Source organism: Enoplosus armatus, chromosome 1, assembly GCF_043641665.1.
Source record: "Enoplosus armatus isolate fEnoArm2 chromosome 1, fEnoArm2.hap1, whole genome shotgun sequence".
NCBI classification, from domain to species: Eukaryota; Metazoa; Chordata; class Actinopteri; order Centrarchiformes; family Enoplosidae; genus Enoplosus; species Enoplosus armatus.
In genome coordinates, this window is record NC_092180.1 from 348,414 (window position 1) to 372,640 (window position 24,227).

The 24,227-nt window shown below is 43.4% G+C and overlaps 1 protein-coding gene across 1 annotated transcript; it reads right to left on the minus strand.

Moving 5' to 3' along the window:
- Positions 1 to 2,661: 2,661 nt before the first annotated feature.
- zdhhc1 (zinc finger DHHC-type containing 1) lies at positions 2,662 to 23,878 on the minus strand. The gene is made up of 11 exons (XM_070904438.1): positions 23,767 to 23,878; positions 22,596 to 22,815; positions 21,548 to 21,723; positions 17,171 to 17,272; positions 16,935 to 17,059; positions 16,350 to 16,505; positions 11,712 to 11,833; positions 10,971 to 11,059; positions 6,317 to 6,431; positions 5,712 to 5,787; positions 2,662 to 3,805 (listed from the first exon to the last, which is right to left on the minus strand). Exons 2-11 carry the CDS (start codon positions 22,812 to 22,814, stop codon positions 3,282 to 3,284), a joined length of 1,704 nt encoding a protein of 567 aa, XP_070760539.1. The 5' UTR covers position 22,815; positions 23,767 to 23,878; the 3' UTR covers positions 2,662 to 3,281.
- Positions 23,879 to 24,227: the final 349 nt, after the last annotated feature.

A 24,227-nucleotide genomic window follows, 5' to 3' on the forward strand; every position in this document is an offset into this window, starting at 1 on the left:
ATCAGCAGAAGGTTGTGGCAACGGTCGCTGGACAAATGTCATTCATCCGAGATAGTTCATCTTGTACATCGTATAATGCTCCTTTTCCTTGTACCAGTTTTACATTTATGGAGAGCCAAAGTGTTCTAGAAGTAAGAAAACCTCATTGAGAATTACCTTGATATTTGAAACAATCCTAATAACGAAACATCCAGTGTCTTTCTCAACAGTATGTCATGTGGCTGGCTTCATATGTTTGATACTCGCAGTTCCTGCAATTGTAGTTTTTCATGAGAGCTGTAGTTTTTTTTCTGTGCTCCCAAAGTAATCAACATTTAACTTTGTTACAATCACAAAGGTTTCAGCTTCTAATATCCAGCTGCTGTTGATTTGTCTTAGAATATGAAAAGTAAACCTTGGGAACTGCTTTTTATTTATTTTTTTACAATGACCGATGATAGAAACACTGAATTGTATTGAGTTACAGAAGCTAGTTTCCCTCTGGACAATAAATCTAAATCTCTCTATCGAACACCTGGTGGCACTAGAAACAGGTGAAATGTGAGCCAAATGTGTGTGTGGTGTTGTATGTCATCATCCCTCTGTGATGTGGAGGGGTAGAACAACTGGCTGATCTACAATCTTCTTCACCTGAACTCTGGAAAGACCAGCTGCCGTTCAGCTCACTGACTTATCTTACTTCAGAGTGGAGAGGCCAGAAGCCAGACTGAGTCTCAGGTGGACTGAGACTGTTCTCACCTCTGACCTCGGCCTCTCCTTAGTTCTTCTTCTGCTCGATCTGAGGGACACATTTGATACTATTGATAATATTAAGTAATATATGAGAGTAATATTGGCATCACTGGCAGCCCACAGTTGTGGAGAAATTCTCATTCATGCGTTCAGCTCCTCGAGACTTCACTACAAGCTGCTGCTGCTTTTCACCAACAAAAGTATTCATGGTTGAGCAGCATCCCACATTCAGATCAGGACGCAGGTTATCTAACGAACTCTCCAACAAGAGCGTTTCCATTCTGAGCTCCATTACTGTGGAATCTCTTACCGTTAAATCAAGACTCAGGTTATAAGTTCTCCATCTTCACTTGCTTACAGTTGTATCATTTAACCCCGACTGTAAAGCCTGCACCTTCCTAAGTATTTGTTTCTGTTCTGTTCTGAATTTTAGTGTCTTTTGTTTTTATGCATTACAATCTTCTTATTTAGAGAGTGCACTGGACTGACTTTACATTCAGAATGAACGTGCTTTCCTCTGATGGATATCACTCTGAAAATGTGTCTTCTTCACACTGTGTCACTGGGTGACATGTTCCTTTATCACCTTGAACACACACACTGTAGTTTATCTGGACTCAGTCCCACACACACTGTCCTGCTGCCCCAAACACTCACTAGAACGCCACATGTGGATTCACCCGCCGCTGAAAATAGTCCCCAACAAATGCACTATTTCCTGCTGTTAGTTTGATAAAAACTACAGCCAGCAGCTGTTGGAGGAAATGACTGAGCCTTTTGAAACATGAAACTATATATTTGTGAGGAGTTTTTAAAGATCCACGTCTTCAGTAGGAACCAATGGGCTGAGAGCTGAGAGCCACAGACAGGAAGTCTGAACATGAGATTCAGTGATAAGAAAAATATAGAATATCGACAAACTCCACTCCAAGCAAAACTTTTTACTTCAACTAGCAAGAGTAGAGCGAATACATGTAAATGTTGCTCCCAGATTTCTGATTGGCCTGGACCAGTGTGCCTTCGGCCCTAAGTTGCATCATGTGTTTGGACCCCAGTATACCTGCTTGTAAATCAAAATTTAAAAAATTCAAATTAATCAGATTAATTCAACGTGTGGCTCAGGAAGCATCAGGATATCAAAGTGTAAGAAACTGATCAGTTTTTCATTAATTTCTCATTTATCATGTCATTTATTGTTAAACAGGTAAAATCAGCTGACCGGTGAAAAAAATCACAAGCATCTCAGAAGCAGCGACTGCATGTGTAGTTTGAAAATGTGTCATGAAATGAGAAACTTACAGCAACAGTTGAACCTTAAGTGAAAGCCTCTTCTTCTGAGAGTCAGATGCTCAGATCGATGCCACTCTCATGTCTGTACGCTAAATATGAAGCTTAAACCAGTAGCTGGTTAGCTTAGCTTAGCATAAAGCCTAGAAACGGGGAAACAGCTAGCCTGGCTCTGTACAAAGGAAACAAAATCCACCTACCAGCTAATCTAAAGCTGATTAACATGTTATATCTCATTTGTTTCATCTGAACAAAAACTGTAAAAGTGTAACAACAACAATTCGCCATTTTACAGGTTATCTGAGGGACTATTTATTGGCCAGAGCTGCAGTTTGCTGCAGTTTGCATCATGGCAATGAGGGGGCGCTAAACAAACTACAGCACGATGACACTTGACAGAGAGGCATGTGATTGGCTGAAAAGTGTCAGAAAGCTTTTTGAAATAAAAATATGTATGACTTTAAAAAAAAATGGAGTTTTATAATATTATAATTATGATATAACATTTTATAGTCATGAGTTTTAATAGTTTAATTATTTTGTTTAATTTATACATTTGACTATAAATGATTATTTCATGTGGTATTTATTTCTTTAATATTGGTCCTTTTGGAGTTCTACAGAGGTTTAAGGGGGTATCTATTCTGATATCAATGTATCCAATTCCGAACAGGCTCACAAGGCAGACTATCACTTTCCAGGAGTTCATTCTGTACGCCTTCATACTCGACATGCAGCAGATAAACTGAACTGTTGTATGTGTCTATTATTCAGTCTACTTTGCTTAATTTTCAAGCTTTAGAAATAAAACTAACTTGGACACTGTTCTCATTCGTCGCTCGTGGGGAGTCCCGCTGCAGCGGAGATGTGCAGTGGTGGAACAGAAGCTAGACCAGAAGTGATGTCTACCACTCCGTCCCTTTGGTCCTGGGTTACCATGGATACCAGCAAGACACAGTAGGTGCAAGTGGGACTTGGTCTCCACAGGAACACAAACAGCTTTTCAATGACATACCAAGATAAGGTTTACAGGTTCAGGAACAAAGGTCCAGTCAGAGAGGAAAGTTTTCCTTCATTTATAAAGATTGTGCACAGACAGATCTCACCTTTGGCATTCAAAATTAAAAAAGTCAAGTCATCGTCAAAACCAATAAATAGTCACAAAGGTACAAAACAACTTTTAAAAATCAAATAAAGATTGTTGTGCGTGGCTACAGACAGCGCAGGTGATTGTAGAAAGATAAAAGAGATTGTTCCTCAGGTTACAGCTCCATCCAGGAGGCTACACCTGAGCCCAGCGACGCCTGAGATGCCGGTCTGGACCCGGGCCTGGAGACGGGCCTAGAGCTGGACTGCAACCTGCTCTGAGTGAGGCCTCCGTCCCGGGGCTCAGCGGCCTCTCCGCTGGCTCGGCTGACGAACACCGTCGGGGGGTGGGTGGAGGCCATCTCAAACCTCTGCTCTGCTGCGCTTTTATTTGTGCGGGAGGAGGCGGCCTTCCTCTTAGTTCTGGGCTGGGGGGAGGGCAGGGGGAACGCTGGGACAACTCTGTGTGAAGACGTGGAGGCGTCTCCGGCAGCAGCAGAGGACGAAGAGCCCAGTTTGGCCAACACCACTGGGATCTCCTCCAGAGACTCTGCAGAGTCCGAGTGGTACTCAGCGGGAGGGGCGGCGGCCTGCACGGGGCCCGAGGTGGGGGCCAGAGGGGGCAGGGAGGCTCTCAGAGGAAATGCTGGGAAAGGAAGTCGCTGGCCCAGGGACACAGTGGACACACTGCTGAACTCTGCTGGAGGACAACACACACACTGAGGTCAGCTGGCTTTCAAAGCAGATTTACTGCAGTTCACTTTACATCCTGAGATATGACTAAAACTATTGAGCATGTTTAGAAGGTGGGAAGAGACTGAGGGACATAAAGCAACGTATCGTCTGCATAGAGACGTAGTGTCATGTAATAGGTTCAAGAGAGACAGCAGTTAACACAGGAGAGGAAACATCTTCGTGAACGTTCGTCTTTTCTCTCTCTGCATGTCAGACGTTAGCAGCGCTGCTACGATAGAATATCATATGAGGTTCTTTGGTGTTTGAGGTAAAATAATCTGAAGGTTAACAACAAACATTTTCCAGCCTGAATTGATGGTTATTACATTGAATCCACCATCTTTGTTTGAAAGATATTTTTGTGGTATAACCCAAGAACAAATGTAAGTAAATGTTTGTTATGGTGAAAATGAAGAAATCCAGCATTATTTGTTGATGGTGGTTTCCTGGAAAATGTCTTTTGTGTGACCCTGATGATATAGGATGATATACTTGTCAGTAAAAGTAAACATGTCTTTAATATTAATTAACACAGTCATCTTTTATTAGCCCCCTTTTACATCAAAATATTACCCCAACATATGATTACCCCATTACTTTGCTATTTGCACATCAACTTCAAAGATTTTAAATTATTTTAGAATTATTTTGGAATCATTTCGTTTTTAAATGTTATTCTAATACATTTTCTACATTTCTATGTGCAGCACTTTGTCTAAATTCAGCCTTTTCATAGTTGAGTTGAAGTTTTAGGGGGGGCTGACGGCCACTGCTGAAACTCAAGTCAGACACTTCATTCTGTTTGGCTCTATTCCATTTAGGGTTGCAAATTTCGCACGTCTTTTTCTCAGTTTAATTTTCGTTTAAACAATTCTAGCGGCACATAAGTTATGTGAAACATAATTTCTAAACACAGCTAGTAATGGTACCTCTTGAGGGGATGTGGTAGCCTAGCTCAGTGTAGTTCAGCAGCTCATGAAATCCCTCACAGTCCATCAGCATCATGTCTTTATCCACCATAAATAAAGCCTCTAGTTATTGCCTCTGAACGCTCATCACTACAGCCTCTTCCAGCTGACACGACAGGATCATTTGCTGGGAGGATGAAGTTTCATTTTAACTTTGCACTGCGGCCGCCGGATGCCGACTCTTCAGGTGGTACAACAGGTAGGTGGAGCTGTATTTTAAGACGTGTCACAGTATTCATAATAACGCTCCACGTTGGACTACGTTTTGTTTTGTTCTTCTTGCCTCCCCATGTCCCCCTGACTGCTTCTTCCTTTGTTGATCCAGTATTTTTGGTCGGTTATTACATTTTTAATCGGTTTAAGTCTGAACAAAAATTAATTGATTAATGATTAATCATTAACATCCCTAATTCCATTTACTTTACTCTAAATGTAAAACAGTATATTGTCCTTTTCTCTGTTGTTTTGCCACCAGCTTCTTTCATGGTTGATGAATGCTGGCCAAAAACAAGCCTTTTAACTTAATATTAACATCGTATATCACAACCACCAACATTGAGCTAGCACACAGTGGAGCTACAGAGCCAGATATTTCCCTCAGGTGTTGGAAGAGACCAAAACAGAGAGCTCCATTCATCAGGTGACACAGACACCACATGAAGGATCATGTTGCTCCGTAGCTGCTGGATGTAAGAAGCAGCATCACAACTTCAACATATCAACTTAAAAAGTGCTGATATGTTAATGTTATGTTCACTATGTGTTTCTGCTGAAAACAAGTACACAGAAACACCTGTCTGTGCTGATTTAAGGTTAGAATTAGGTTTAGGCTAGGGTATAGGGGATGCATTGGTCCAGTGAGGGTCTTCACAAGTATAGAAAGACAAAAGTAAGTGTGTGTACCGGGGGGCGGGGCTGTACTCGGGCAGCGCTCTCTGGTCACCTCTGCTGGAACTTTACGGACCTTCTTCTTCTTTTTCTGTGAAAGCACAAAAACATAAACCAGACGAAAGTTTCCAAACATCCCAGATGTGTCAGGCCGAGTCCAGCTGTGCTCGAACCCTCCAACGAGCTTCGCTGTTGGCTCCTCCTCACCACTCAATCAGGAGGGAGCGTTCATGCCTGAAGTCACACTGAATCTGACTCTGAGAGGAAGACTAAGTGCTCGATAACAAGTGTGTTTCCACCCACCTGCTTTTTCAGCATTTTCAGATCTAAAAACAGTGTAAAGGTGTGGAAACAGTTGACGTATAACAGTCGCTGTGGATGGACACACAGACAGACTCAGTGAATGAATGAACACGAAGCATGTATCGAACAGGGGCCATGAACACCTGTTGAGCCAAAGTTAGCGATATTAGCTAGTTTAGTTAGTTCATTTACATCTGTGGTCGCTGAGCAGGAAGACGTGACTGAAAGGTCGGGTCGCTAAAGGTTCTGCACGTCTGGTGTGTTTATCTGTGTGCGTCGGTGCATGTGTTTACCTGTTTTTGAGTGTGTGTGTTTACCTGCGGGCGTCGGTGTGTGTGTGCTGCTGCTTTCAGCTCTGTAGACACAGTGGGCGGAGCTTCTTCTTCCATGACCGGACTGGATACAGTCCTCACTCTGCCGTTAGCCAGGAACCTGACACACACACACACTGAGGTTAGTGAGGTTCTATCAGGTTTTACAGCTGTTTCTGAGATTCCTGTGTTTGAAGGTAAGGTACCACAGCAGGTGATCAATTTTGTCTCTAATAGTTAGAATTTTATCATTAAAGAAGCTCATGAAGTCATTACTGCTGAGGGTTATAGGAATACATGGCTCCATAGAGCTGTGACTCTCTGTCAGCCTGGCTACAGTGCTGAAGAGAAACCTGGGGTTGTTCTTGTTCTCTTCTATTAATGAGGAGTAATAGGCAGCATCAACAATATCAACATACTGGTGCCTTGAGGAATGCGAGTATTGTGGGATGATGACATGATTGGGGGAGTAGATTCATTTAGGCTAACATATGTCTTTGGGCAAGACACTGAACCCTAAGTTGCTCCTGATGGAGGCCAGCACCCTGCATGGCAACTTGGTCGCCATCTGTGAGTGAATGTACGAATGAGACCATAAAGCGCTTTAGGAACAGATAAGGTTGAAAAGGTCACAAAGTCCATTTAATGGAGGCGCAGAGAAGCGAGTAGGACTGTAACTCTGCCTCCTGGTCTCAACTGTGGGTTGTCTACATTTACGCTACATTTTAAATTTGATTCAATGCCGCCCGTTCTGTCTCGCTGTTTTACTGTCTCGTTGTCTTGCTGCCTTGTTGTCTTACTACCTTGTTGTCTTACTACCTTGTTGTCTTACTGCCTTGACTTCTTGTCTTACTGCCTTGTTGTCTTACTGTCTTACTGCCTTGCTGTGTTACTGCCTTGTTGTCTTACTGCCTTGTTGTCTTGCTGCCTTGATGTTTTTCTGCCTTGATGTCTTTCTGCCTTGTTGTCTTACTGCCTTGTTGTCTTACTGTCTCCTTGTCTTACTGTCTCGCTGTCTTACTGTCTTGCTGCCTTGTTGTCTTACTGCCTTGTTGTGTTACTGCCTTGTTGTCTTACTGCCTTGTTGTCTCACTGTCTTACTGTCTTGATGCCTTGTTGTCTTACTGCCTTGCTGCCTTGTTGTCTTGCTGCCTTGTTGTCTTACTGCCATGTTGTCTTACTGTCTTGCTGTCTTACTGCCCTGTTGTCTTGCTGCCTTGTTTTCTTACTGTCTTACTGCCTTGCTGTCTCGTTGTCTTACTGTCTTGCTGCCTTGCTGTCTTATTGTCTTGCTGCCTTGTTGTCTTGCTGCCTTGCTGTCTTACTGCCTTGCTGCCTTGTTGTCTTACTGCCTTGTTGTCTTACTGCCTTTCTGCCTTGCTGCCTTGTTGTCTTGCTGCCTTGTTGCCTTACTGCCTTGTTGTCTTACTGTCTTGCTGTCTTAATGCCTTGTTGTCTTGCTGCCTTGTTTTCTTACTGTCTTACTGCCTTGCTGTCTTGTTGTCTTACTGCCTTGTTGTCTTGCTGCCTTGTTTTCTTACTGTCTTACTGCCTTGCTGTCTCGTTGTCTTACTGTCTTGCTGCCTTGTTCTCTTACTGCCTTGTTCTCTTACTGCCTTGTTGCCTTGTTGTCTTACTGCTTTGTTGTCTTACTGCCTTGTTCTCTTACTGCCTTGCTGCCTTGTTGTCTTACTGCCTTGTTGTCTTGCTGCCTTGTTTTCTTACTGTCTTACTGCCTTGCTGTCTTACTGTCTTGCTGTCTTAATGCCTTGTTGTCTTGCTGCCTTGTTCTCTTACTGCCTTGTTCTCTTACTGCCTTGTTCTCTTGCTGCCTTGCTGCCTTGTTGTCTTACTGTCTTGCTGTCTTAATGCCTTGTTGTCTTGCTGCCTTGTTTTCTTACTGTCTTACTGCCTTGCTGTCTTGTTGTCTTACTGCCTTGTTCTCTTACTGCCTTGCTGCCTTGTTGTCTTACTGCCTTGTTTTCTTACTGTCTTACTGCCTTGCTGTCTCGTTGTCTTACTGTCTTGCTGCCTTGTTCTCTTACTGCCTTGTTCTCTTACTGCCTTGCTGCCTTGTTGTCTTACTGCTTTGTTGTCTTGCTGCCTTGTTGTCTTGCTGCCTTGTTGTCTTGCTGCCTTGCTGTCTTACTGCCTTGCTGTCTTGTTGTCTTACTGTCTTGCTACCTTGCTGCCTTATTGTCTTGCTGCCTTGTTATCTTGCTGCCTTGCTGTCTTACTGCCTTGTTCTCTTACTGCCTTGCAGTCTTACTGCCTTGCTGTCTTACTGCCTTGCTGCCTTGTTGTCTTGCTGCCTTACTGCCTTGTTGTCTTACTGTCTTGCTGCCTTGTTGTCTTGCTGTCTTGTTGCCTTGTTGTCTTGCTGCCTTGTTGCCTTGCTGTCTTATTGTCTTACTGCCTTGTTGTCTTACTGCCTTGTTGTCTTGCTGTCTTGTTCTCTTACTGCCTTGTTCTCTTACTGCCTTGCTGTCTTATTGCCTTGCTGCCTTGTTGTCTTACTGCCTTGTTGCCTTGCTGCCTTGTTGTCTTGCTGTCTTACTGCCCTGCTGTCTTGTTGTCTTGCTGCCTTGTTCTCTTACTGCCTTGCTGCCTTATTGCCTTGCTGCCTTGTTGTCTTACTGCCTTGTTGCCTTGCTGCCTTGTTGTCTTGCTGTCTTACTGCCTTGTTTTCTTACTGCCTTGTTTTCTTACTGTCTTACTGCCTTGCTGCCTTGTTGTCTTACTGCCTTGCTGTCTTGTTCTCTTACTGCCTTGTTCTCTTACTGCCTTACTGCCTTGTTGCCTTGCTGCCTTGTTGTCTTGCTGTCTTACTGCCTTGTTGTCTTACTACCTTGTTCTCTTACTGCCTTGCTGCCTTGTTGTCTTGCTGCCTTGTTGTCTTATTGTCTTGCTGTCTTACTGCCTTGTTGCCTTGCTGTCTTACTGCCTTGTTGTCTTGCTGCCTTGTTGCCTTACTGTCTTGCGGTCTTACTGCCTTGTTGTCTTGCTGCCTTGTTTTCTTACTGTTTTACTGCCTTTCTGTCATACTGCCTTGCTGTCTTGTTGTCTTACTGCCTTGTTCACTTACTACCTTGCTGCCTTGTTGTCTTGCTGTCTTACTGCCTTGTTGTCTTGCTGCCTTGTTGTCTTACTGCCTTGTTGTCTTACTGCCTTTAGTCTTGTTGTCTTGCTGCCTTGTGGTCTTACTGTCTTGCTGCCTTATTGTCTTACTGCCTTGTTGTCTTGCTGCCTTTAGTCTTGTTGTCTTGCTGCCTTGTTGTCTTGCTGCCTTGCTGTCTTATTGCCTTGCTGCCTTGTTGTCTTACTGCCTTGTTGTCTTGCTACCTTGTTGTCTTACTGCCTTGCTGTCTTATTGCCTTGCTGCCTTGTTGTCTTACTGCCTTGTTGCCTTGCTGCCTTGTTGTCTTGCTGTCTTACTGCCTTGTTTTCTTACTGCCTTGTTTTCTTACTGTCTTACTGCCTTGCTGTCTTGTTGTCTTACTGCCTTGTTGTCTTACTGCCTTGCTGCCTTGTTGTCTTACTGCCTTTCTGTCTTATTGCCTTGCTGCCTTGTTGTCTTACTGCCTTGTTGTCTTACTGCCTTGCTGCCTTGTTGTCTTACTGCCTTGTTGTCTTACTGTCTTGTTGTCTTGCTGCCTTTAGTCTTGTTGTCTTACTGCCTTACTGCCTTGTTGTCTTACTGTCTTACTGTCTTGTTGTCTTGCTGTCTTTAGTCTTGTTGTCTTGCTGCCTTGTGGTCTTACTGCCCTGTTGTCTTACAGCCTTGTTGTCTTACTGCCTTGCTGTCTTGCTGCCTTGCTGTCTTACTGCCTTGTTGTCTTGCTGCCTTGTTGCCTTGCTGTCTTGCTGCCTTACTGCCTTGTTGCCTTGCTGCCTTGTTGTCTAACTGCCTTGTTGCCTTGCTGTCTTGCTGCCTTGTTGCCTTGTCTTGCTGCCTTGTTGCCTTGCTGTCTTGTTGCCTTGCTGCCTTGTTGTCTTGCTGCCTTGCTGTCTTGCTGCCTTACTGCCTTGTTGTCTTACTGCCTTGTTGTCTTATTGTCTTACTGTCTTGTCCACCTCGTCTCCTTTCTGTCTCTCCTGTTGAACCCACAGCTCTGAGAGCTGCAATATAAATAAAGTTCCTTGTCCATCGCAGCAGACGAGGTTCAGGGCAAACCGCCACGGTGAGTGGAGTTATTTATGAAGACTTTCTGTTAGACTAATACACACACACACACACACACACACACACACACACACACACACACACACACACACACACACAACCTCCCTCCTCCCTCCTCCCACAGCTCAAACACATACACACACAATACACACTTTGTTTGCTTCCTGGAAGTCACGGCCAAAGAATTTCATTTTGCACACTTTGTTTTCTACAAAGAAAACGGTGTCCATGGCGACGAGGTCCAGCCTCATTGTGTTATGAAATGACTGTTGCCGGCTGTTTACTGAAACATGACGGGACCCGGTCTGCCTCAGCCAATCACAGCAGGTTGTGGGCTGAACCAGGACCACCACAGAGAGCAGACTCCAACAACACGTCTGCAGTGATCCAGAGAACTGGATTTAATTCAGTTTTAACGAGGTGTCTTACGAATATTAGACCATCAGAACCAGAACAGGAGGGAACTGAAAGACTTACTCTGCTTCCCCCTGCACAGTCACAATGGTAGGTTCCTCCATGTCCAGCTGAGGGTTGGTGTAACCCAGAGTCCCTGAGTAGTTCATGTCCTGAAGGGGGACAGGAGAGGACAGACATTTAGGTCCAGGAATTAAACCAGACCAGCAAGTGTGTGATGTTTACTGAAGCGTTTGAATGTTCGGAATGATGAACAACGTTATATTCAACCTTTTCACCAGCTGATGGGTTCAGATGAAATAATATTCTGAAAAGACGATTGTAATATTGTTTCTTGTGTATTTACGGTCATTGATATTTCTTGATTTTGTATCAGCTAACATAAATGATATTTTGATGATAACGATAACTATGGTGATGTATCAGTCGCATGACTAATCAAAGGGCCTCAGACACCCTGATGAAGGACGGACAGCTGAAACACAATGAGCTCTCTTTCATTCAGACCGGACTTCTGTCTGTGGGTCATTTTTCACTCCCAGTAAGAATTACAGCCACGATTGTTGGGGAGTTTTTCTTCATCTGAATCGAGGGGCTAAGGACAAAGGGTACAGATTGCAAAGCCCCTTGAGACAAATATGTGATTTGTGACATCAGGCTGTATAAATAAAGTTGACCTGACTTCAGACTTTGAACGACCTTTTAACTTTTATGTTACCTAGACGAGGAGTAACAATCACCAGTAGGTTATGACTGTCGCTGTGTGAAGCTAAAAGTTCAGGTTAGCAGAGCCAACTCCGTTACCTTCATGAGGTTGACTGACGGAGCTGCTGTCTCCTTCACTGATCCTGGTTTCTTCGAGTCTCTGCTGTCCTGACGGTGACGCTGCCGCACAATATACTCATAGGTACTGAGTCTGTTCCACACTGTGCACACACACACACACACACACACAGAGTAATGATATAACCTTCAGTCCTCTACCTCCACCTACTGGTGTCTGTTTCAAAGTTTGCCAGAAAAAAATATATTTTTTGTATTATTTTTTCCCTTCATATTTGAAATTCAAATTTAAAAAGAACATTTATGATTTCTATTTTTAAAGGACAATAAAGTGTTCCAACACACACTTTGCACTGGGACACTGAAGGGGGGCTGGAACATGAGGATAAACCATTTTAAACAACACATTTATATCTGCACTGAGATATTTGTGAAAATCATCAATAATGATGAAATAATATGAAATATATGAATGGTAAATCCGAGAAATATTATTTCCTAAGACTCTACCATGTCTTCTGCTGTAATAGACTTACATAAATAGTAATTAAAAAGTTAAACTATTAAAAAATGAACTACTGTACACACACAAATATGAGTTTCGGGGAACTTAATAAAATAATAATAAAACCCAGATGGGAGGATGAATTTATTGTTTTGTTTAAAAAGTTATGATTTAATTTTGTTTTAATATGTCTACAAATTACTTTATTTCAAAAATGTGAAAGATCATGTTTTAAAACATATAAAATACATATAAATGCTTTGAATAATAATAATAATAATCTGATATGTTTTTCCTTTAAAGTACATCTGCTCCGCCTCCTTCATGTAATAAGTCTGTGAACATTTAAATATTGTTGTTCATCTAAAGACACAACACGTCTCCTGCATCGCTGTAAAGTCTGTGTTTATGACCTTGAGGCTTCACGTTTCCACATCACGCTGTGAACCGGTCATACTGGACCCTGATTGGCTCCGAACTAGTTGTGATGTCATAAATTCTGCATGTACATTCAGGTGAGATTTAAAGAGGACCTGTTATGCTTGTCCTTATTTTCTGTCATATACAGTGCATCCGGAAAGTATTCACAGCGCTTCACTTTTTCCACATTTTGTTATGTTGCAGCCTTATACCAAAATGGATTAAATTCATTTTTTTCCCTCAAAATTCTACACACAACACCCCATAATGACAACGTGAAAAAAGTTTTTTTGAGATTTTTGCAAATTTATTAAAAATAAAAAACCTGAGAAATCACATGTACATAAGTATTCACAGCCTTTGCTCAATACTTTGTTGATGCACCTTTGGCAGCAATTACAGCCTCAAGTCTTTTTGAATATGATGCCACAAGCTTGGCACACCTATCTTTGGGCAGTTTCACCCATTCCTCTTTGCAGCACCTCTCAAGCTCCATCAGGTTGGATGGGAAGCGTCGGTGCACAGCCATTTTCAGATCTCTCCAGAGATGTTCAATCGGATTCAAGTCTGGGCTCTGGCTGGGCCACTCAAGGACATTCACAGAGTTGTCCTGAAGCCACTCCTTTGATATCTTGGCTGTGTGCTTAGGGTCGTTGTCCTGCTGAAAGATAAACCGTCGCCCCAGTCTGAGGTCAAGAGCGCTCTGGAGCAGGTTTTCATCCAGGATGTCTCTGTACTTTGCTGCATTCATCTTTCCCTCTATCCTGACTAGTCTCCCAGTTCCTGCCGCTGAAAAACATCCCCACAGCATGATGCTGCCACCACCATGCTTCACTGTAGGGATGGTATTGGCCTGGTGATGAGCGGTGCCTGGTTTCCTCCAAATGTGACGCCTGGCATTCACACCAAAGAGTTCAATCTTTGTCTCATCAGACCAGAGAATTTTGTTTCTCACGGTCTGAGAGTCCTTCAGGTGCCTTTTGGCGAACTCCAGGCGGGCTGCTATGTGCCTTTTACTAAGGAGTGGCTTCCGTCTGGCCACTCTACCATACAGGCCTGATTGGTGGATTGCTGCAGAGATGGTTGTCCTTCTGGAAGGTTCTCCTCTCTCCACAGAGGAACTCTGGAGCTCTGACAGAGTGACCATCGGGTTCTTGGTCACCTCCCTGACTAAGGCCCTTCTCCCCCGATTACTCAGTTTAGATGGCCGGCCAGCTCTAGGAAGAGTCCTGGTGGTTCCGAACTTCTTCCACTTACGGATGATGGAGGCCACTGTGCTCATTGGGACCTTCAAAGCAGCAGAAATTTTTCTGTAACCTTCCCCAGATTTGTGCCTCGAGACAATCCTGTCTCGGAGGTCTACAGACAATTCCTTTGACTTCATGCTTGGTTTGTGCTCTGACATGCACTGTCAACTGTGGGACCTTATATAGACAGGTGTGTGCCTTTCCAAATCATGTCCAATCAACTGAATTTACCACAGGTGGACTCCAATTAAGCTGCAGAAACATCTCAAGGATGATCAGTGGAAACAGGATGCACCTGAGCTCAATTTTGAGCTTCATGGCAAAGGCTGTGAATACTTATGTACATGTGATTTCTTAGTTTTTTATTTTTAATAAATTTGCAAAAATTTCAAAAAAACTTTTTTCACATTGTCATTATGGGGTGTTGTGTGTAGAATTTTGAGGAAAAAAATTAATTTAATCCATTTTGGAATAAGGGTGTAACATAACAAAATGTGGAAAAAGTGAAGCGCCGTGAATACTTTCCGGATGCACTGTACAGTGTTACAATGTTGGATATTCCTATTAAACGTTACCAACGTTGCCAAATAATGAGGAAAACGTATGTAAAAGTAAACCCTGTGAGCCGAAAGCTCAGTCTTCAGACTGCTCTGAACGCTCCCTTCACTTGTTGTGTCTTACTTCTGTGAGACGTATTACGTAATAAGCCTCAGGGATGGTCATCTGCTCAGGGCGTCTCACAGAAAGCTTTTTCTGTAGTGAATGAAAGTAGGTAGGTAGGAGGTCGTTTCTTGATGTACAGATGGCTTTACTTGTTGCTAAAGTCATCGTTAACTACTGCTAACTGTAGCTGCTGTTCGCTAGTTAGCTGTACATCTAGCAGTCCTCTTAGCCATAGATATATATATCTATATCTATGCTCTTAGTTAGCTGACTCTAACCATCGGACTCTCGGAGCCCGGGTCTGAAAACCTCCTCCTCCCGGCGGACCAAAGCTCCTGTGCTGGGGGTGTAAACACCAACACTCCCCTGGTGCTCAGAGCTAACTGAGCCAACGGCAGCTACAGTTAGCAGCAGTTAGCAGTTACTTTCTAAAGCTTTCTGTCCATCAGAGAGCTGAGGCAGAGCAGCCGGAGGACATCAGAGGGAAAACCAGAAAACATTTTCTCCATCAAATGATGGAGTTTCACCAAAATCAGTGAATAAAGTTGTGTGTTTTTGTACAGTAATCAGTGAGGCCCAGTCCCCAGAAACACTCTGACGGTTTGTGTCAGACAGAGGGTGAACTGAGGGGCTGCATGAAGGGCCACAGTAAGATGAATCAGGACGTATCTGATCTGTGAGTCATGTAAAGCTGCTCTAGTGGAGTCCCAGAATACATATATGGAGCTGGACATGAGTAGAATACCTCCTCTTTAAGGTTAATTTAACGCGGTCACTGATTCATGGTCATTCACAACAGAAGTGAACTCGACCAAAGATCCTCTGTGAGGGAAGACGTCTTCTCTAATAAAGCCATCAGCTGATCTCACGTCAGTTGCAGGAGTCACATTCTCCAGTTAAACTTTCACTCAAATCAGCTCAATAATTTAAGTTGATCAGCTCAATAGTTTTGAATCAGGACCTTCAGTATTTGGATCAAGTAGCTCATGAATAATCAGGTGTGTCAGACCTACAGCTGATATTTCATAGGGATGGGAAATGACAAGATGTTATTGATAACAATGCCACTATCGATTCTGCTTATCAGCCCGATTCAATTTTCTGTGTGGAAAGAATGTAGGCCTACACAGGTTTTCAACGCAACTGTTTTGTTTAGGGGTGTGTCCATCTAGGTTTTTTGGCCCCGTTCCTGATCCGAGTCCTTCAATATTGGGTACCTGCTGACACCGAGTCCGATCGATACTGAGGATATATTTACAGAAACGTAGATTAAATATCTGACACCTTGAAATATCAACTACAGAAGGTCCTGAATCAGCTTAAATTAAAAAGCGCCGGAGACTTTTTCATTTTAACAGATGAAGGGAAGGAGAGATAACAGCTTCACTACCGTCGCTTAGAGCATCCGTGAATTTTGCCAACCCAGGTGTCAGAAAAACGTGCCGGCAAGTTCGGAGGCATGCGATTCCAGTGGATCGGACAATTAGGAACCGGTTCTCGATTCCCATCTCTATATTACAATGTGTCAGAAACATTTAATTAATATTTAAGTAAATAAAAGTATCAGATCGGACCAGCACACAATCAATATTCAAATATTCTGTTATAGTGATCTGGGCCTCAAACTTTTCATCAGGACGTCAGAAATCCTGCAGGTATGACCAAGTGTTAAACAGACACCATTCAGTCAACAACGTCACCATCACTGGAGGACTTTAAACAGACCCCCCACAGAGTCGCCTCATACTGACACTTTCAGTCTGGATCTTGTGTTTAGAGTGAAACCTGCTTGACAGACAGACAGGTGTGTTTGTTGTCTCTTACTCAAGTAGACATGGAAGCAGAGCAGGTGACAGAGAAGTATAGATGACAGCAGACCCAGAGCGATGGTGACAGCCGCCAGACCAGGAATCACTGCTGCTGCAGACCTGACCGGAGCCACCGGCAGGAACACGAACCACACAGCTGTCTCATTCCTCACTGCAGGACACACACACACACACACACACACACACACACACACACTTTTAAAGTGACGTCTGTGATCGTTTCTGATGCTGTTAGTGCTTTTGGGTTTTTTTCTGTCTCTCTGCCGTTCTCAGATCTGTCTTGATCTCAATGGGATTACCTGATGAAATCAAAGGTATACATTAGCTCTGCTGAAAGGAATCCTGGGAGTTTTCATCACTGCAATACTTCTGGGGACATTTTAGGATCAAATCTAGAGAACGTCAGGAAGAGAGCCATGAGCAGAGGACAGAGCTTCCTGTTATTAAGTGGTTATTATTATTAATAACCTGAGCACGTTGACCAACAGAACAGTTTAGAAAAACTCTGTAAAATGACACAAAGTCTCTTGCTGCTCAGAGGCCAGAGGTCAGGGGCCAGAGGTCAGGGGTCAGATCTTACCCAGGAAGTGTTTGTCAGTGCGCAGTTTGGATGGGTCCAGAAAGAACTCAATGAAGACGTAGGAGGCAACGACCAGAACCAGAGAGACACCCAACAGAGCCGAGACCACACTGTGGAGGAACAACCTGCAGGACACACAGAACTACTGAGTACTACTGAGTAAACACAGCACTCAATAGCACCTCAGGGCTCCACAGGATGACAAAACAACAGAAGAAGAAGTGAAACAGACTCACTTGTAGTTCCTGCTGCCCACACAGTTGTTGAGCCACCGACAGTGATGGTCAAAGTTGGCAACACACTTGTTACAGGCACTGCAGTGCTTTGACTTTGGACCTCTGAAACAACACACAAACACAAGCAAGCACACACAGTGCTAATGATATTAGAAAGGTTGAGACCCCCCCCCCATCATAGATGTATTGTCTAAACAGACATGTACTTGATTACTATGTAATCACTGTTCTACAGAGCACACTCACTAATGTAATGTAGAAAGCACTACTGTGCTAATTGTCCACAAAGAGACAAACGAGACTACAGTATATACATATATATACATACAGTCATGGAAAAAATTATTAGACCACCCTTGTTTTCTTCAATTTCTTGTTCATTTTAATGCCTGGTACCACTAAAGGTATATTACCTGAAGAATACAATGAACACGACAAAAAATGCAGCTGATTACATAATACTTTATGTCCTATTTGACATGCTTAAGCTTAATTGTATTCCCAGGGTATATAAGAGGCCATTTCATGTCATAAGCAGCACTGCACATGCAAAGGCCTGGAGTGGTTTCCTGCTTACATTCAAGCCGTAGCACAACTCAGAAGTTGTCAGCTCTCACATAATGCCTAAAACAAAAGAATTATGTGAAGCCACAAAGGCAGCCATCTTGGCACTGCTGGAAATTGGCATGAGTGAGAGACAGGTAGCCAAAAAACTGAAGATCTCCAAGACAGCCGTTCACTACACCAAGAAAAAACATGGTACTACCAAATTGCTAGCTGGTCGAGGCAGGAAACGTCTTTCTACCCCACGAGATGACCGTGCACTCATCCGTTCCTGTGTCAGGAATCGTCGTCAGACCTCCAGGGACCTTGAAAATGAGTGGGCACTGTTGAGAAATGTGACTTGTTCGGCAAGGACAGTTCGATACCGACTTCTTGAAGCTGGTCTGAAGTCACACAGGGCACGGAAGAAGCCCTTCATCAACGAAAGGCAGAGGAAGGCCCGGTTACTCTTTGCTAGGGATCACAAGGATTGGACTGTTGATGATTGGGCTAAGGTTCTCTTCAGTGATGAATCCAATTTTGAGTTGATGCCCACTCCAGCCAACTTACTGGTTAGGAGGAAGCCTGGAGAAGCCTACAAACCAGACTGTCTTGCCCCTACAGTAAAACATGGGGGTGGATCAGTGATGATCTGGGGTTGTTTCAGTATGGGTGGAACAGGGCAAATGCAATTGTGTGAAGGGCGAATGAACCAGGTCATGTACAGGGCTACTCTTGAAAACAGTCTTCTTCCATCAGCTGGAAAACTCTTTCCTGCCTCGAATGACTGGATTTTCCAACAAGACAATTCCCCTTGCCACACGGCAAGGTCAGTTAAAGCCTGGATGGAGAACCAGAACATTCGAACCATGCCTTGGCCTGCTCAATCACCAGATCTAAATCCAATGGAAAACCTGTGGAAAATCATCAAACTCAAAATGGAGAACCACAAGCCCAAAAACAAAGCAAATTTGTTTGAATTTGTGCAACAGGAATGGGCTGCTGTGACAGCAGAACAATGTCAGAAGCTGGTGGAGAGCATGCCAAGACGCATGGCTGCAGTCATCAAAAACAATGGTTATGCAATCAAGTACTAACTCCTGTGTGTATCATGTGACTAAAACAGACAGAAAAGAAAACATGGAATGCCTAAAAGCACTGTTTTTGGCAGTACAATGCCATAGCTATTGATGTAAGAACTTAAGTGATTTTGGTTATTATCAAGAAAACCATGGAAAATGGCTAGATATCAGCTCTTAAATTAAACTCTTATGAGCTATTTTTGTTGTTATCATTATATTTGTCCAAACAAATGTACCTTTAGTGGTACCAGGCATTAAAATGAACAAGAAATTGAAGAAAACAAGGGTGGTCTAATAATTTTTTCCATGACTGTATATATATATATATATATATATATATATATACACACAAATATATATATACATATACACATATATACAGTACCAGTCAAAAGTTTGGACACACCTTCTCATTCAATGGTTTTTGAGATTTTTGGTTCTACCCGTCATGTCTTTGTGAGACGTAGAAAAGGTGAGCGGATGGTTTCTACATGTGTGGTTCCCACTGTGAAGCATGGAGGAGGAGGTGTCATGGTGTGGGGGGGCTTTGCTGGTGACACTGTTGGTGATTTATTCAAAATTCAAGGCACATTTAACCAGCATGGCTACCACAGCATTCTGCAGTGACATGCCATCCCATCTGGTTTGCGCTTAGTGGGACCATCATTTGTTTTTCAACAGGACAATGACCCCAAACACACCTCCAGGCTATGTAAGGGCTATTTGACCAAGAAGGAGAGTGATGGAGTGCTGCGTCAGATGACCTGGCCTCCACAATCACATGACGTAAACCCAATTGAGATGATTTGGGATGAGTTGGACCGCAGAGTGAAGGCACCTCTGGGAACTCCTTCAAGACTGTTGGAAAACCATTCCAGGTGACTGCCTCATGAAGCTGATTGAGAGAATGCCAAGAGTGTGCAAAACTGTCATCAAAGCAAAAGGTGGCTACTTTGAAGAATCTAAAACATAAAACATATTCTGGTTTGTTTAACACTTTTTTGTTTACTACATAATTCCATGTGTTCCTTCATAGTTCTGATGTCTTTGATATTAATCTACAATGTAGGAAATAATACAAATAAAGAAAAACCATTGAATGAGAAGGTGTCCAAACTTTTGACTGGTACGTGTATACACATATATACACACACATATATATGTGTAAAACCAAGCAGAATGTATGCTACCTATTTAACATGCAAACACATAAGCTCATTTATTTTGCCTCACATCAAATTGAATGCCTCCCCCTACAAAAACTACATATTTAGACACTGAATATCAAAAACAAAATTTTAGATGTTTCAGACTTTTTAAAGATCCGTGGGGACCCTGGTTGACTCAATACCCACACCTCTATGTGCAATCCAGTAAAATCCCTTTACCTTTATTTTTTTTTTCCTTTCTGTGAATTTGTAAATTTGTAAACTACAGTTGTTTTCTGGTTTTACTAGGTTTTTTTTGTTATAACAGTCTTTATTGTTTTTTTATTTATTATATCTTGATTCTCTACTTATGTCTCTGCTATTGCACTATCCTGTGTGCTGCTGGAACGATGCAAATTTCCCCACTGAGGGATCAATAAAGGATTATCTTATCTTATCTTATCTTATCTTATTGTGTCATCCCAGTCAACAACGTGTGTGACATCTGGAATCAACCAATTCATTCTTAAATTATGGCTAAAAACCTATTCAGAGGTCACAATGACCTCACCTATTCAGTGTCTGACCAGCTGTGAAAAAGGTCACAGTGACCTTGACCTTTGACCACCAAATTCAAATCAATTCATCTTTGAGTCCAAGTGCATGTTTCAACATCTGCAGGAGTTCCTCCTGACTCTGACACTTAACTGCTTTTAGCCTCAAGGTGTTTGGTGAGACAAAGTTGGAACGACAGCATGAGGAGCTGCTGGTTCTACAAGTATTTTTGCTTTGATCGGGCTGCTCAACGTAGAACATAGAAGCACAGGACTCTCCTGGACAACATAGCAGACTACAGGTTCATGTCTGTCAGTTTGGTGCGTAATGGCTCCTCTGACCCAGTTCTCCGGGGGCCCCCTGGGAGAAACTAGTCCACTGTCCTGGTTTTCTGAGGCTTTACATGCAGCTCAGGATCAAGTCTATCAGAATGATTCTCATCAGAGCTCCTGCCTTCAGTGAGCACTTTTATTATTTACTCCATGTTAAGGAACTGTGCTGCATTAAACATGTAGACATCTGAGAAGCAGCAGTCAGTAGCTCCGAGCTTCCTGCCAGCAGACATCAATGCTTCCTTAAAGGCAGAGTTCACACAAATTACAAAACAATATGTTTCAGGAGGACATCAGGCTGACACCGCTGTTAATAAACTCTGGAGCATCACACTAGCAACCAATCACTGTGGACGTTACTACATGGATGTGTGTGTGTGTAAACAGTGAGGAGCTGCAGCCTGCAGAGACATACTGTCCTCCACTGAGACACATCCAGCTGGGACATGATGTCTGAAAACTGAAATATCTCAGCAATTACTGGATGGATTGTCATGAGGGTCATGTTCCCTTCAGGGTGAACGAATCCTTCTGACATTTCAACAACAGGAATTTTGAACTGATAGAACATTAGCATGCTACAGGTAAACTTTCTATAAAGCACATTTTATTCAAAAAAGTAAGTAAATTATTAATGTTGAGTCTAGAGAGACAAAGTGGCAACCACGTGATCTAACACATAGATCGAACACAGCTGTGTGAGTGTGTGTTACTCACACGTCCACCTGGCAGAGGTAGCAGTGGCAGTTCTCGATGACGTGGGCGTGTTTGGAGCGGTCGAACATGGGGACCGGACCTTTGTCGCTCTTTGTTCTGACGTTGTAGTCGGCCGGGTCGATGGACACGGCCATCACGTGGACACACAGGTGACAGATGAACATGATGCCCGTACACTGACGCACAGATCAGGACTCACACACGCTGGAAGATTATTGTTCCACTGGCAGCATTTTCAATTCCCTCATTTAAGGGATCCTAATATCCTAAACAGCTAATGTCAGCCAATATCTCAGATTTCTTAAAGTGAAATATCAGCATCAGTCGGGCTCTTCCTGTCCTGCTCTGTGTCCTTCCAGCTCACAGCTTCACATCAGCTTTCTGACACTAGAAGACTTTACAAGGTCTCAGTTAAACAAACAATAAAATACAACGTACAACAGAGTATTAGGGCCACTGTTAAAATATCATCTCAGATCCTGAGAATTAAAGTTTTCTTGTAAACAAACAAAAGTTCTGAGTTAAAAACCTGAACTCTGGTGTTTCCTTCCTCATAAAACATTTGCAAAGCAGATTGTTTAAATAGTTTAAATCCATGTTCACTAGCTCGCAGTCTTCTTCTGCACTGTTTTTGCTTGCACATTGCATCTCTTGCTGTGTTACTGCCACCTGTGGGTCAGTGAAATAATGTGAAGCCATTGATGGGACTGTGCATCGCGTCATCCTCGTGCACGTGTACAAGACAAACACAGAAGAGCAGCTCTACACCGCTACTGGTGGTGGAAACCTCCACAGGGAACCTTTAGGTTGTAACATTTAAAGACAACCTAATAGAACAGGAAGTCATTATAATGTTGAGACTAGGTGGACTGGATTACATGTGCATGTTCAGTCAGTCTGGTGAAAGCTCTCACTTCATCCAAATCTTGTAATATTACAACTTTTTTCTCAAAATATTGTGGCTTCATTCTGGAGGCCTCAGATTTTTTGGTTCCGAACGGCGGCCCTAATGCTCCACCCTAGCGACGGTGCACAGGTCTAAGGATACGATGTAGCCTGCAGGGATCCAGTGAGCGGGCAGCAGGGGGACGAACACACCGAAGCCGGTGACGGCAAAGTAGACGTAGAGCAGCCAAGCCAGCAGCTGGAAGGGGTGAGGCGGCCAGCTCCAGCCGTTGGTCCGAGAGCAGAGCGGCACGTCGGCTCGGTATGTGCCGTCCTCGCCGACCGGCGCCGTGCGGTTCGGGTTCCTACTGCACACATCCATCCTGCACACAGATTCAACACCAACAGCAAAGATTTGTTTGCTTCTTGTTTTCAGTCAGAGAGCATAGTCTTCTTCACATGACCAGCACTTCGCTGCAGGGTGACGCTGCACAAAGAGCTGCTTTATGATTCTTTAACCATCACTGGATTTTATTAGCACACCATTATGATGTAATAACAGACATGGTGCTCACTAAGCTGCTCATAAAGCCTTCGTGACATATAAATGTAAGAACATTTCACGACTAGTCAATTAATTGATTCGTCAATCAACAGAAAATTAACCTGCAACTATTCACATCTAATGTTGCTTGAGGCTGCAGCTTCACGTGTTCCTATTGTTCTTCTCACTGGCTGTGTCATCTGTGCAACATGGGCAACATGTGTAATCCGGGGTTGTGATTTGGTGGTTTGTATGTTGTTTGTCTTTATTTACTACTAGTCTGGAGGCAGTATGTCAGTCCAAGACAAATGATCATATCATATATTTAGAGATCAACATGGTGTCGTCAAATGTCTGGTTTTGTCCAGCAGTCCAAAAAGACATTCAGTTGATATAAAACAGAGACGCACAGAACACCTGAGGCAGCAGTGAGTGGAGGTCTTTCTTAAAAACGTACTTAAGCGATTAATAGATTATCTAAATTGTTGTCGATTGATTTTTGACTGATCGTTGCAGCTAATCAAAAACTGTTTTTGTCTGATTGTTATCATCTCTGGGAAACTGATCGAGTATCGGCAGATGAACCTACGAAGAAAACAATGTTTAGCTGCAGCTCTAACACAACCCGGGATATTGTGATCGGTATGTATCTGAACTGTCTGACATTGTATAGATCAAACGATTCATCGATTAATCAAGAGAATAATCTGTGGATGAGTCGTTAGTCGTGGGTTCATGTTTGTTTGACAGCAGCTGAGGTTCCGTAGACCTGGAACATTAGACACCTCACCTGTTTAGCGCGACTTAACGGGGCTCGGGGTGTGGATCGGCCCTCCGGTCGGCCGCATCTCATCCCAGAGACCGGGCCTGACCGGCGGCGTGGAGCACTGCCGTCCCCCGGCTGCTGCTGGGCAGAACCGCTCGGCTCGACTGGACTCGCAGGCTCCGTCCAGATAACCACAGACCCGGTCAGACCGTCCCAGTCCAGCTGTTAACTCACAGCCATCCAGACTGAAGACTCGATTCGTATTAAACCCGCCAGCTGAGTTAGCTCGGTGCTCACCGGCTACATCACCCCGCTGAGCCTGCGGACATTCTTGAACAATTATCGGATAATATTTACATGAACACGTTAGTTTCGGTGACTGGTTAGCGTGCTAAGCTATCCACCACAGCTAGCGCTAGCCTCGTTAGTCGGACACCGCTGCTGCTATGCTAGCTAGCTGACGCCGACAGACAGCGTAGCGGTGA